Source organism: Acanthisitta chloris, unplaced genomic scaffold, assembly GCF_000695815.1.
Source record: "Acanthisitta chloris isolate BGI_N310 unplaced genomic scaffold, ASM69581v1 scaffold14949, whole genome shotgun sequence".
Taxonomy (NCBI): Eukaryota; Metazoa; Chordata; class Aves; order Passeriformes; family Acanthisittidae; genus Acanthisitta; species Acanthisitta chloris.
In genome coordinates this window covers 10,399-25,615 of record NW_008693193.1, presented here as the reverse complement: position 1 = coordinate 25,615, position 15,217 = coordinate 10,399, and the positions used below count along the sequence as shown (strand labels likewise).

Here is a 15,217-nt window from a genome sequence, read left to right as displayed (position 1 = left end):
CTTTCAGAGATGGGTTACAGTTGGTCTTGTAGAGTCAAGGTGTGTCCCGGATCTGATGCCACTGAGGGAGCACCCTGAGCTCAGCGCTCAGCTGTGGAGAAAGGATGCAAGGAAGATAAGACACACTTTAAAACATGTGTTGCTTCTGCTCCCAGGACCCGAGATGAGGCTGCCCCAGCACAGAGCAGAGCAGGACAGTCCCTCCCTCGACTGGCCAGCAGTCCTGGGCATGATCCACCCCGGGATATGCTGTCCCTCGGCTGCCAGGGCACACTGCTGACTCATATTCAGCTTGCCATCGACCAAGGCCCTTGTTGAACTTAATACAGTTGGTGACTGCCAACCCTCTGATTTGTTTAGGTCTCTGTTCAAGGCCTCTCTGCCTTTGAGGGGGGTCAGCAGCTCCTCCCAGTTGAGTAATGTCAGCAAACTGACTGAGCATCCCTTTGCTGTCCCTCGGCTGCCAGGGCACACTGCTGACTCATATTCAGCTTGCCATCGACCAAGGCCCTTGTTGAACTTAATACAGTTGGTGACTGCCAACCCTCTGATTTGTTTAGGTCTCTGTTCAAGGCCTCTCTGCCTTTGAGGGGGGTCAGCAGCTCCTCCCAGTTGAGTAATGTCAGCAAACTGACTGAGCATCCCTTTGAGTCCTGTGTTCAAGTCATTTATGAAGAAGGGGCTCTGTTCTGTGCCCAAGCTGGAGCCCTGCAGCTACACCTCCCCTTTCAGAGATGGGTTACAGTTGGTCTTGTAGAGTCAAGGTGTGTCCCGGATCTGATGCCACTGAGGGAGCACCCTGAGCTCAGCGCTCAGCTGTGGAGAAAGGATGCAAGGAAGATAAGACACACTTTAAAACATGTGTTGCTTCTGCTCCCAGGACCCGAGATGAGGCTGCCCCAGCACAGAGCAGAGCAGGACAGTCCCTCCCTCGACTGGCCAGCAGTCCTGGGCATGATCCACCCCGGGATATGCTGTCCCTCGGCTGCCAGGGCACACTGCTGACTCATATTCAGCTTGCCATCGACCAAGGCCCTTGTTGAACTTAATACAGTTGGTGACTGCCAACCCTCTGATTTGTTTAGGTCTCTGTTCAAGGCCTCTCTGCCTTTGAGGGGGGTCAGCAGCTCCTCCCAGTTGAGTAATGTCAGCAAACTGACTGAGCATCCCTTTGAGTCCTGTGTTCAAGTCATTTATGAAGATGTTGAGGGGCTCTGTGCCCAAGCTGGAGCCCTGCAGAGCCCACTGGTGAGCCTGCTCACCATAACCCTCTGTGCTAGGATGTCTTTATCCAGCTCTGTGTCCAGAAGGATCCTGTGAGAGACAGTATCAAAAGCTTTACTGAACTCCAAACAGATTACACCACGTGGCTTCCCTTGACCATTTTGAGAAATAGTGTTTGCTGTTGCTGACTGTGCATATTACGCTTGTTTCAATTAGCAGGTCACTCCTTCATAACTGCATCACAACATGTTGTCAGTACTTGAAAAAATCTGTTGTCTGATTATTGCACTTGCCTTTGTGTTTTGCAGTTCTGTGCCAATGATCCTGAAGTGTTTGTCCAAGCAGCACTGTTGGCTCAGGATTACTGCGATGCCATAGACCTGAATTTGGGTTGTCCCCAAATGATTGCAAAGAGAGGTAGGTGCAAATCTGAACCCCTGATACATGGGGAAGTGGCATGTTTCAGATGGGAATGTTGGCAGTAAAACTCAAGAGGGACAAATCAAGCCTTGGGGAGGGGCTGCAGTGCTGCTGAAGTCAGGCTTAGTTTCACCCACTGCAGCTGGTAATGCTTTGCAGTGCCCAAGCAAAAATTAAATATACTAACCATTAATTCCAGTTTCCCTTGAGTGACACCTCCTGTGTATTTTATTAAGAGCTTGATTTTCTTTCTGGTTTCAGTTGCTCAAACAGCCTAATTTTGAAAACCTGCATTTAAAATTACATCATACTTAGCATCTCCTATTTCCTTGACACTTGCAGAGTTTATTCACGTTAGCATATAAAGAGGAGAGCACGTGCTGAATCCCTGAAAGTTATCACATGTTGGAAAACCTTGGGTCAGTTAGGATGCTGAGGAAGGATTTATTCAGTAACTGCTCATTGGTCTTCTAAAATGTCTTTCAAAAACTAATAGGAGGTGATCAATGGTGTACAGGGCAAGATTCCTTGTTTATCCTGTAACTCTAGGTTGGCAGGTAGAACAGAAAGATCTGACTCCTTCAGTTGGGCCAGAACAGAGCAACTCTGTTTCTGCCAGTGAGGCATGAGAGTGTTTATGAAAGCTGTGTGTGTCAGGATCTTACTCTTCTGCACAAGTCTGTCATGTGCTATTTTATCTTAGGTCACTATGGAGCATTTTTGCAAGAGGAGTGGGATCTTCTTCAGAGAATGAGTAAGTATTTAGAGGGTGATAGGATGAACTCATCTTTGCGAGGAGGTTTAGGGATTTGGGGGGAAAGGAGGTGCAGCATGTTTCTTCGGGAAGGGTTGTGTTTGGTTTGGTTTTTTTTTTTTCTTTCTTACTGTATTCCAATGACACCCTCAAGATACTTGGTGGTATCCCACTGCAAACTGTCACTAGATCTGCTGAAAGACTTCAGTACCTATAACAGTCTTTAGGTGAAAGTGAGCCAATTTAATTTCAGTCTCATATGGTGGCTCAGTGGCTCTCCAACTCGAGAGACAGCAGAACTCCAAGTCCCTTGCTGTTTCAGTTTGAAGTTCTCAGGTGCCAAGGGTCATGTGCTTCTGCTTGAAGCCACAGTTGCCCTTTTCAGATCAACTCAGTGTACTCTCTGTCCACAGCATAGCAAATCTCTCCCAGTGTGTGTAGATTGTTTTCAGGCTAGCAGTACCTGTTGTGAACAGTATCATATTTTTTTATACATTTGCAATTGATGTAAAAAGGTTTTGGTCATTGTATAGAGATGAGAATGTTCCTTCACCCCACTTCAAAGCAAGTGTCTGAACCATGAAGTTAGAGTCTTCCTTCTGTTTGCATTCCCTGTGGTCTGGGGAATCCTGTGTGATGTTTGGCACAAAGGCACTGCTGAGAACCTGGGAGGACAGACAGTGCTTCCCTGCCCAGCATGCAGTGTGCTCCTTAGGGCACTTTTCTTAGGAGTGCAATATGCAGATCAGAATAGCCTCGAGGTATAGAGAGAACCCAGGTCATCCAGCTGAGTGAGAACCCAGGCTGTCTAGTAAGAGAATCTTAGGCTGTTGTATAAAAGGTGGGCAAAGCTTCCTCTTCCTCCTCCTCCCCCAGCCACCTTTAAAATGCTGGAGTACTCTTTCCTGCTTTGAAAGGGTGATAGGAAGTACTTGTTGTGAGAGCTGGTGGGATTTGGGTTAGAAGGCAGCAGGTGACTTCCTACATTGTCCATCCAAGCTCTGGAAGAGAAGAGAGGAGAATGTCAGACACACCATTACTCAGTGTTTTCCTGTTGGCTCTCTTTGTTAGCTGTTTTGTGTTTTTGTGATTCCATGCACTGTGTAAGGACTATGGGAGTTACAAACGTTCGAGATTTCACCCTGACTGTAACCCACATTTACTACTTAACTGGGTCCACAGCCTACCTCAGTGGATAAGCCTCTGCTTGCCATGGGCAAGGCTCTACTTGTTGTGATTATTTGGATGATAACTTGCAAAGAAGAGTTACCACCTCTCCTAAGAAAGGTAGACAAGCAGGTGTTAATGCTGGAGGAGTACAATAGCCTGTGATGATGATAACCTTGTATCAATAACTCAGTTTTGAGGGGGTGGTCCTTGAAAGTGAAGGTTTGATGCAGGGGAAACATTAGGGCTATTCAATGGTGACCATTTTATGCCACCTTGTTAGAATGCAGGTTTTGTGCTTCATGTTTTACTCTTAGGTGATTAACCCACGCAGTAAGGATTGCAGAGGGCACTGCTGATTTTTTAAGCTGTGAGACCTGCACAGTATTAACTTGTCAGGCTTTTGCCATGCCACACCCAGAGTCAGATTTCGAGGAGAACAGACACTTTTCATAGCATTGTGCAGCCCACTTACCTGTCTTTTCAATCTTTCCCAGTTTTACTGGCTAACGAGAAGCTCTCTGTTCCCATCACATGCAAAATCCGCGTTTTCCCAGACATTGACAAGACAGTGAAGTATGCACAGATGCTGGAGAAAGCTGGCTGCCAGGTAAGGAGGCAGCTGCTCCCTCTATCCTTGCATTGGACACATGTCTCTGTGTAAAGTATCCAATGACCAGTTCCTGGTGTTCCGTGGAGATGAACAGGCTGTGTGGTTCTGCAGACAGAGCCAATGGGGTGCAGAGAGGTTGTGTTTGCAGCCCTAGGCATCAGGTCAGTGGTATGATATGGAAGACCTGATGATTTCAGACTGTCTTGTAATCCCTGCACTGTGAAGCATCCTTCACTGTGGCTGAGCAGTCTTCACACAGTGCTGCAGGAGGCAGCGTGAATGCCTGAAATCCACAGGACTGTAGGAAAGAAGGGGATCAAAGATCACCACCACTAGTGAAGAAACAGGCAGCCTGCTAGGATTTAGCTCCAGTTAAACTGGAAAACGTGGTCTGTACTTGAGAGCCAGGACTATGAGTATTTGGGTCTTCTGCTGAGGAGAAAGCTAGATCAATATATCCCAAATTCCAAAGCGAATCACAAATGGAATCCAGTGCAAAAGGAGATCTGTAGGTTCTCCCATGACACAATCTTGTCAGGCCATGGAATAGCAAACTGAAAGGAGCCCAAGGCCGTGCCACGGTAGGTGACCTGCTGATATCTTTCTGTGATACCAAAGTCCCTGCACTGTTGACACAGCAATGGCAATTAATTCAGTGGCATCCACGGAGTGCGTGCGGTGAAAGGAGATTTTTGTCAGTGGATTAGTTCCGGTGGTTCCTACACATGAGGAGTAAGTAGAGGTTTGTGTTCCAGCTGCTGACCGTGCACGGCCGCACCAAGGAGCAGAAGGGGCCACTGGCTGGTGTGGCATCGTGGGAGCACATTCAGGCTGTCAGGTTAGTGGTGGTGCCAGGCCCGGTGGGTCCTGCCAACACGCTGGGTTTTAAGCAGGGTGGGCAGTGAAGAGCAAAGAAATCTGTGTGATGGCAGTAGAACTTCTCAACTGACTCTGACTCTCAGTTTTACTTATCTGTTTTATTCACTGGTATAGGAAAGCTGTCAACATTCCTGTATTTGCAAATGGAAACATCCAGTGTCTGAGTGATGTGGAAGAATGTATCCGAAAGACAGGAGTGCATGGAGTCATGAGTGCAGGTAAACAGGAGGAGCTTTTGGTCATAACAGATGAGAGTATGAACTGCTTCTCCCTTAGCAGCCCCATATACCTTTACTAAAAGCTTACATCAGACTGAGCTGGTGGACAGCTCTGACTGACAGCTGAGTGGCCATTCTCTCTGCTCTTGTGCTGCACATCTCTTACCAGCACCCAGAATCACTTCAGATCTCTAAGAACTCTTGTGTTGGACTTGCAATACCATTGACTGGACAGCTCAAATCTAATTCTTTACCAAAGGCATATGGGTTTCCTGGTGTCCTGGAGTATTTTTGTGACATCTCATAATCAATGGAATGGTTTTTGAATGGTTCTTGAGGCACTAAGTGCATCTGCAGATTAATATTCCTGCAGATGGTTCATGTTGGGTTGGGACAAGAAAGAATTGGCATAACTTCCTACAGGAAGAGCTAAGATAGGCATCAGAAAGAGCTTCCAATCACTCACACAGGTATAGAAATGAAAGGTATTTTCTAGGGGGTTGTAGAATCTTAGTTCTAGAAAACACTGGTCAACAAAAAGCTTGTGCAACCAGTAGAGAACAGATGGTGAGAAGCAGGTTTTGTAAACTTAGGTCAGACAAATGTCAGTACAGACACAAGGTGAGACACCCATTGTTCAGGTACTTAACCACTGGACAGCAAAAGCAGTGATTTCTCTATTAATTCTTTTCCTGTCTTTGTGTCAAGGTTAGATGCCTGTCTAGAAACTGTACTTTAATTAGGTATGAGCTGTTTGGCTCAATTAAGAATGGTGTAGTGAAACAGTGTCCCCAGATCAGACTAGAGTTTTATGGACTCTGTTCCTCTAGTCATGGCTGCTGTGTCTGTGACTGCCTGGTAGGATCACAGCAGACAGAGCTGATCAAGCTCCAGAGCTTAGGTTTTGGGTTTTGTTTCAATCCTGAAATAGAAGTTTGAGTATTTCTTTTCATTCCCTAGAAGGTAATCTCCATAACCCAGCTTTGTTCGAGGGCCGAAACCCACTGGTGTGGGAGATGGCTGAGGAGTACCTGGAGATAGTACAGAAGTACCCTTGTCCATTGTCTTATGTTAGAGCTCATCTCTTCAAGCTCTGGCATCACACGTGAGTATCTCCAGAGAACTCTTACTGTTTTCAGGGCTCATCCTTCTTAGCTAGTGCCTGGGTTTTGTGGACAAGGAAAGAGTATCCTGCAAGGTTTTCTTTCCTGGAGCTGTCTGGAGAGGGTGTGGGCTGAGCCTTTACCCTTCACATCATGCCTGGGAAGCAGAGCATGGGGAGGGAACAGGTGGCCGCAAGATAAGCTGGGCTGGGAGCTCACAGTGTGGTACTCACCCCATGCACGTCAGGGCAAGTTAACTCCTTGTTCCCTGGAAGGCAAAGCTCCCTTGCATTCCTTGTGGAGTGAGAGCATGGCCATGGGCAGTTCCTGAGGAGCAGCCAAGGCACTGCACATTCATGTTAGAGTACCTTGGTGGTGTGCCAGGTATTTGTCTGGAAAAGAGGTGTTTGTGCTTTTCTCTGGACTTACAAGGAAGAACATAAACATCTAACAAAGGCAAGTGCATTGGGAAAAATCGATAAAGAGGTTTTTTAGTTGCTATCAGTCTAAATATGACTTGATGTTTGGGATTTGCCTCAGGCTTCAAGTTTATCAGCAGCTGCGTGAGGAGCTGGCGAAGGTGAAGACTCTAGAGGGCATCGTAGATGTCAACAGGGAGCTGAAACTGCGGTGCCAGGTACTGAGAGGGGCCCTGACTTCCCCACACATACCCCGTGTGTTGGGCACTGGACATCCATTGGTCACTCCTCTGGAACTTTGTGCCTTACCAGCCTTGGGACTGATACTTACTGCAGTAACATCCTCTTGAGCCTGAACAGCTTTGCATGGGATAAAGCTGATTTAGGAGTCAGAAATGTGCTTCAATTCATCTGTCCAATAGAGGGTGTTTCTGCCTGTGTTTAACTGTTACTTAAATTCTAGTTTGTGGTTTCCTGGAGTTTGAAGTGTTATTTGGAGTGTTTCCCGAGAACTCCAGGAAAACTGACTGTAACTCCATGCTGCAGGAAGAAATAGCTAATCAGAAGGAAGGAGAAAAGCCAAAAGAAGGGTTGCCTTTTTTCCACTGGATCTGTCAGCCATACATCAGGCCAGGGTGAGTTACCTATTCTGATACTTACAGATACCCATAGGCCTTTCCACCCATACTGTCAGCATCAGCCACTGGTTCTGTTCTGGGAGCTTATGTGCACTGAAAAGAAAAGTGAAGGCTTTGGATTATTTTTATTCGAGGTGGTTGGGGCTTTTTCCTGGTTACTGCTTTGTCTGTGGGGATGCTGCTCATTGTTTGCATCCTCTGCTTTAGATCCTCCTCAGATTTCTCTCTCCTCTGGAAAGTAAAAACCAAGAATTCCACTGCAGCTCAGAAAGAACCTGACAATATGCTACCTGACAGTGTTCTTTTGTTACATGCAAATGAATGTTGGTGGTACCTGCCATGGTAGCAAAGATGGGAGCTAAACTGTGTTCTATATGGACAAGATTTCCAGATGGTTTATTCCCATTCTGCTGTGAAAATTGGGCCAAAGAGGAGAATGAGCATGTCAATATTAATACTTAAGTAAATACTTAATACTTAAGTAGAACCTGGGAATAAGAGGTTAACAGGTGCCTAATTTAACTGGCCAACTTTAATTGCCTTTTCAGCTGCTGTACCTGGCAGTGTGTCTGTTATTAGCTGCCACTAACCAAAAAAGTTTAGATTTTTCCATTCTGCTGCGAAGGGCAGTGACCCCTCCTTGTAGCCACAAAGCTTTGCAGTTTACCCAGATTCCTGTAAACCAGAACAGTGGCCAGGGAGCAGCTGCTTCTTCCTCCAGCCAATTCCTGATGAAATTCACTGTTCCAGGCCAAAGGAGAGATGCAAGGAGAATGGAGCCAGTGGAACTGAGAAAGGTGTGCGAGGGAAACGTGCTCTGGAAGAAGAGGAAGATGGAAATTCTGAGCTTCTGTCAAAGAATAAACAAAAAAAGAAGCTAAGAAATCCAAATAAAAGTTTTGATCCATCTTTAAAACGTGAGTTCCATACGTGCATGGGGAGTTGCCTTTGACATAAATTGCCACTGTTTGTTTTCCTTGCTTATGTAGTCGTGGAAACTTACTTAAAAAGAGGGAATTGTTGGGAAATCTCAGTAGCAGACAATGTGATTCAAGTTATGTTCAGTAGTAAAGGAAACGAGGATCAAATAGTAGGTCACTGATGCACTGTAAGTATCTTTTTAAGGTCAAAATGCTTTACAAACTGAATTGTAGCTGCCCCTAACACATGGAATTGCAGTGTTGTCTGCATTTCAAGCAGATGTTCTCCTGTTTTATGCTTGACTTGAGGATTAAAATTTTCTGTGTTTGGATTTAGCTTACAGGCCCTTAAAAATTCAAAGTGTCTTTAACTTAGCACTGTCCTTTGAGATACTGTAAAAAATGGCTCTGGCTAGAAGAGCACCAAGCTCTGTCTGATCCTGATTTATTTACACTTACTTTTTCCACAAAAAAAAAACATTGCTGAAATCATCTCTCTCCTCTCTCTCTCCCTCTCTTCCTTTTTTTTTTTCTAGCCAAATATGCAAAATGTGACCAGTGTGGAAACCCTAAGGTAAGTCAGTGTGAGTGTTCATAAAAGCACTTCCATAAATGGGAGTTGCGACCATGCACCAGAGACAGGCTGAGAGAGCTGGGGGTGTTAGTCTGGAGAAGAGAGTGCTCCAGGGAGACCTCAGAGCTCCTTGCAGTGCCTGCACAGATGGTGATGGATGTCTTTGCAGGGCCTGTTGCAGTAGGACAAGGGGTGATGGTTTTAAAGTAAGAGAGATGCCAAGTCCTGCTAATATGGAAAGGGAGAAAAAGTCTATACTTAGGCAAAAGCCTCTCAGCTGCTGATCTCTGAGGTCGAATGCTGCAGAAAAATCACTAACATCTCAAGGTTCTTTGAGATAATTTGCCTTCCTGTGCAAAAAAGTGCAGTCTTATTGCTGCTGAGGGTATTTATTGCTGAGACAGTTGAGTGAGTTAAATGAACCTCCCAAGATCTCTTGGAAATGCATCTCCAAACTTCCAGTCATGAAACATGTACTGTAAAATTAAAAGCAGAATCCCTCTTGCTATGGTTAGTGGTGGGTGGAGCTTTTCTGCAGTGAGAATTTGAATAACTGGTGTGGTTCTTTGTATACTAACAGAAGTACTGTCATCACAGGACAGTCTGCAGTGAGTGTCAGGCAGCACCTTCATGTCTGGTTTGTGTTGGGTTTGGCTCTGTGCCCTTCCCAAAACAAGCATGAGCACCTCCTCAGCCTCAGCTCTGCCTCTGTAGCACATCAACACTGCCTTTCACCACTGGCAGTGAAACAAGGCAGCTGTTTCCCAGGTTGTGTACAGCATATCTGAAACTTTGATTTGCAGAGTTTGTTGTGCTTTTGTAATTTCTTTGATTCTCCCTTGGGGAACGTGTCTGTTTCCTTGGCAGAGAGATGCTGCTGAGCTGAGTGAGCAGAGGGTATTTATTGCTGCTACTATAACCTGTGCAGACAAACATAAACCAGGGTGTAATTTTGTGTTCTGGATGAGAACTTAGGATTACCCCTCTGGGGTGAGAGCCCAGGCAAGAGCCTGTGGTGCTGCTCCTGTTGGAACACAGTGACTGCATTCCAGCTACAGCAGCCAAATGGGGCTCAAGGGAGAGCTGCAGCTACTGAAGATGTTTTTCTTGCTGTGTTCATTGTTGGGCAAACACTGAGCACTGGCCTGGGCTGCTCTCACAGCTAATCCGGGTGGCAGCGCTTGAACCAGAGCTTGGCTGCAGCTGGGCTGAGGCTCATTTTGTTTTGCTCTTGCAGCACTGTAATGTTGCAGCAGCCCTGGAACTCATTTTTTATTCTCCCTACATCATGTGTTTCTGTGCTATGTCATGAAATGGGGGGAGAGTGGAGGAACCCAACAAACCAAAACCTCAGCCAAGGCTTCCCTTCACCGTTAGACTGAGGTCATGGGTTTTTCTGAATTTGCAGAGCTGTGTTGTTGTTTACTATAGTAAACAGTAATAATTTTATTTCACTGATACAAGTCTCTTTACTCCCCCCTCCCAACCCAGGGCAATAAATGTGTGTTTAACATGTGCCGAGGATGTTGTAAGAAAAGAGCCTTCAAAGAGACAGCAGATTGTCCAGGTAAGTGCCCCTGGCCTCACCAGGCATTCAGCAAACCTCTCAGCTCACATATGTATCCATTACTTTAATCTTGGGGTGTGTTCAGATCTACACACAATTATCTAAAACTTTATAGTACAATTTTAACAGCTTGATCTTTCTTCTATGTATGTTATTTCTTCTGCTTCCAAAGCCTTGGGATGCAGTTTTCAGACTATCAGGTGTTCTGTTTACCAGTGCAGTCATCTCATTTCAGGTTGTTGGTTTGGGGTTTGTTTGGTTTTTTTCTCTTCTTCAGGTCATGGATTACTTTTTAAGACCAAGTATGAAAAGTCCATTTCATGGCAGCACAGTCAAAGAGTAATGCAAAGCCCAGAGATCAGTCGGAGAGCAGACACAGAGGTGGGGGAGACAGCTGTGCTGACAGAGGCTGGTGACAGTGCAGTGTGAAGCTTTGGAAATGACCAGTCCAAGAGCTCCTGTCAAGCTGCTGCTTCCCTGGGCCAAAGAATGTGCTGTCTCCAGCTCCCCAGCAGCTGTGTGAACTTGTTCCACGTGATTAAGTTCTGGAGAAGTTTTATTTAAGTGAAAAAAACTACTTACTCAGGGAATTATCCTGCATTTGAAATAAAAAGGATGCAACTGAATTCCTCATGCTGTGTTTTAAGGATTGGAAATGCAGCATTTTTTGGGTGGGGACAACCTCTTATAAGCTGCCACACACTTTGCCTCTTGTACGTGTTCATTTTAACCCTCCCTGTCCTGTTTTTAGTATTGGGGAATAAATGTGTTGTATCAGAACAGCTTTCTGGCTTGCTAAAACTAGCAATGGCAATGCTACTTCTGTCAACTTCCACCCACAGCAAATGTCACGTCTGTCAGTGCTTCAGCAGGTGCTGTTGTCCATGCAGAAGGGAATCATAGAATCATGGAATCAGCTGGGTTGGAAAAAACCTCCAAGATCACCAAATCCAACCCCCTACCATGGTCACTAGACCATGGCACTAAGTGCCACATCCAGTCTCATCATGAAAACCTCCAGGGATGGTGAATCCACCACCTCCCTGGGCAGCCCATTCCAATGCCTGAGCACTCTCTCTGGAAAAAAATATCCAACCTAACCCTCCCCTGGCAGAGCTTGAGTCTGTGCCCTCTTGTCCTGCTGCTAGTTGTCTGGGAGAAGAGACCAACCCCCACCTGACTCCAACCTCCTGTCAGGGAGTTGGAGAGGGTGATAAGGTCTCCCCTGAGCCTCCTCTTCTCCAGGCTGAACACCCCCAGCTCCCTCAGCCTCTCCTCATGGCACTTGTGCTCCAGTCCCTTCACCAGCCTCGTTGCTCTTCTCTGGACCTGCTCCAGCACCTCAATGTCCCTCCTGAACTGTGGGGCCCAGAACTGAGCACAGTATTTTGCAGCAGCGCTTGGAAAATGTGAATGCAAAACTATAAGATGTTCCTTAAACCACATTAACAATTACTAGTTTTATACAGTATGGTAAAACTTAACAGTCTCCCATGAGCCAAAAGTTGAAGGAAGATGAAATTTCTATTTTAAGAGGGTTGTCTAAAATTATGTGCTAAGTTAGAACCAAGTCCATGAACCTTTCCCTGCTCAGTATCTCATTCTTAATTATATGATCATTCTTTCTCCTTCCCACCTGATAAATCCTGAGAAGTGTCAAAACCAGCTGCAGGTCTACACATGCCTTTTTTAGAGATGGGAACTTGAATCCTCCTCTTGTGCAAATAGTCCATGGCTTCCCTCTCACAGGCACACGTTAAAACTGCTGAGAGTTCCCTGGTCTGTTCCCCTCTTCTGGTGAGAAAGTAAATGTTCCTTGTAAAGGAATTTCACACTGCTTAACTGACCCTTCCCAGTTTCCCCAAAACACCAGGAAACTCAGTCATGCTTCTGCTCATGGTGCCAGAAAAAAACTTGTGAAGTCTTACCAGGCATTTCCAAGTGAAACAGCTAGTTCAGCACAGCAGGATGGGCTGGGTGAGAGATTGGGTTATGGGCTTACCCCCACAGTGAGATGTTTAGAACACACCTCCCACAAACAGTCTCATCACAGAATCACTCTCCTGGGAAGGATCAAGATGGCTTGAAGGGCCTTATACTTTCAAATATTAATTGGGCACATTCCTATAATGAGTTAGTAATTATCTGTCCCCTCCCCAAGGCATTTCTTAAGAGGTGCCATGTAGAAATGAAGACAGAGTTTATCTTGTTCTGTCCTGTACCGCGGGCACAGGCTGCTACATTCCCGACCTGGGGCTGGAAAACTGCTCAGTTCAGCACTGCAACACAGACCTCCCTGTGTGCACCCAGCTACAAACACAGCCCAATGGAAAAAAAGTCTCTACCTGAGCTCTCACCAGCCATTCCAGGAGGTGCTGTCCAGCTGACCCGTGGCTCATTGGTGAACTCTGAGGCACAATTACAACACGAACACTTACCACTGATGCTGGGCACACCTGCATCAACCAGGGATTACTCTCAGACTAGGCAATATGCTAATTACCTTGTTTATCTCATCAAAAAATTGCAGTCTGCCAACTCAGCAAGGCAATGGCCTATTTCATGCTGTTCACAGGCCCTTAAAAAGACACACACTCCCATTTCCATGGAGGGGGAGGAAAAGGCAGCACTCTGCATGTACAGTGATGTGGAATATGCTGTCAGTCTTCAGCTTTGAGGGAAATCAGATGCTCATAGGTAAATCTATCTTCAGAGGCACACAAGAAAAAGTAGCAGTAGTAGTTCACCTGACAAAGTCAACTGCCTTTACTTGGCAAATGGTTTATGAAAAGAGATATGAGAGAATTTTAGAAAAAGTGCATCAGAACAAAGACTGAAAACTCTGGAGCTCAGCAAGTACTTACTGGGTACAGAATTATGTAAACTACAGGCACAGGGAGTACAGCAGGCAGAGCTAGAGCTGCAGAAGGTTTAGAGAACTGAACCAGTGGTATCTGTGGGGTCAGGGACCAGAATATTACCCAGTGCAGTAAGACAGATTTTCAGGCCTTGCCACTTGAGTTCTTGTTTGAATTAGACCATCTCTTGCTAATGCAGCTGCTCCTCAGTCTGTAGCTTTTAATAAGTGTACTGAAGCCTAAGCCAGCTGCTCCTCAGTCTGTAGCTTTTAATGTGTACTGAAGCCTAAGCTTGAATTATTTCTTTGCTGACAAGAAACTCTCTTACTTGCATTATGAATTTACCAAACTTCTGACTCTCATCCACTTCTCTTGGCACATGCCCTATTCACCAGTTTCTATTCCCTTGCTAATTAATTTGGCCCAATCAAGTTATCCTATGCAATAATCTAAAGTTACACAGCAACCCTATGAGACATTGCATGGAATTCAGAGATCCACAGGTACACAGAAGCCAAAATAACATCAGATGGAGCACAAAGCTCATTTGTAAAACAGACAGCAACCCAGAGTTGCTGCAGAGTCCCAGGAGGGATGTAGGATCACACCCACACGGCCTGAGGCAAGACCAAACTGCTCTGTTCTCCCTCACCCACCGAGGCCTTTCAGCTGACAGCAGCTCACAGATGCTGCTGCACCAGCCACAGTCCAAAATCCTCACTCACAGACCTCCTGCTGCAGGTCTTGGCAACACAGACCACTCTGCTGGATAACTTCTGGACCGAAAATTACCAACCACCCTCCGACACAAATCTTTCAACAGCAGTTCCTACATCACCACTGGAAGTGGCTGTGGTAATTAAAACTGCCAAAAGAACAAGGTTCTTTCCAACTGGTTTTCCTGCATCCCGAGCTAGGTCATGTAAAGAAAGCAGGAGTTACAGTGCATGAGGAGCCTACCACTGGTATTTCCTTCCTTATCAACAAAAAGGTGCTGCACAAGTTCATGAAGTCCATTTAAGTAAGTTCCTCTGATCATATCCTAAACACCCAACAGGCTACAAAACTTCACCCATCGAATTACCTTGGTGGTCACAGCAAACCACTGAAAACTCATTCTGTGTGAGTCACTGTTTTCCCATTTATTACTTGGGAAATGACTTAGAAAGTTAAGGTAATCATAATCTTTTGCTGGGGGAAAGTGCTTATGACTGTAAGTCACCCAGAACTGTATCCATGCCATGTGAGATTTTTGGGGTTTTGGGACTGAGGCAGGTGCTGGACAATGTCTACAAGACACATGTCTGGACAACCCTGACTCACATCTACAAGATCCCAAAGCAACAGCAGCTTCTTTCACAGACTAAAGGAGGTAATTCCATACCATACCATAATACCAATACCAGTAATTCCACACAAAACCATCCACGATGCCAGTGAATGCCACTATAAGCAAAATGCTCCATCTGTTCAAAAGAGGCTGCAACTATTTTTGTCTGGGGGGAAGAAAACTGATCACCTCTGCCCCAGCAAGGGAATGGCCTCAGGGCACAGCAAGAGTTGCAAAGTGCTGTTGCCACCTCGTGGGCCCCTATGGTGAAGGATAATCCCCAAGCATTGGTGTTTGGGAGAGGAGAGACTCCAGTCAGCTCAAGATGCCACTGACCTCCTGCAGCTGAAAGCCTCCAGGGATGGTCAGATGTCATTCAAAATCCAGAGAGGAAGCACTGACAGCCATCTGACATGGTGCACTTCACTGGGATGAAAACCACCTTTGGAAAAGCAAAGTGTAAGATCTTTTCTTTTCAAGTAGTATCAGTGGCCCATTTTGGGAAGAAAGCAAGAACAGTTAAGCAGCATTAC

The 15,217-nt window shown here is 45.8% G+C and overlaps 1 protein-coding gene across 1 annotated transcript; it reads left to right on the top strand.

The window, feature by feature from the left end:
- Positions 1-1,526: 1,526 nt before the first annotated feature.
- DUS1L (dihydrouridine synthase 1-like (S. cerevisiae)) lies at positions 1,527-11,117 on the top strand (the record flags this gene model as incomplete). Its single annotated transcript, XM_009082989.1, has 12 exons — positions 1,527-1,641; positions 2,348-2,398; positions 4,063-4,175; positions 4,934-5,016; positions 5,172-5,275; positions 6,236-6,380; positions 6,919-7,015; positions 7,344-7,432; positions 8,186-8,352; positions 8,892-8,929; positions 10,421-10,496; positions 10,774-11,117. Coding segments are annotated over 12 exons (1,230 nt in total), but the record flags the coding sequence as incomplete, so codon positions are not given.
- Positions 11,118-15,217: the final 4,100 nt, after the last annotated feature.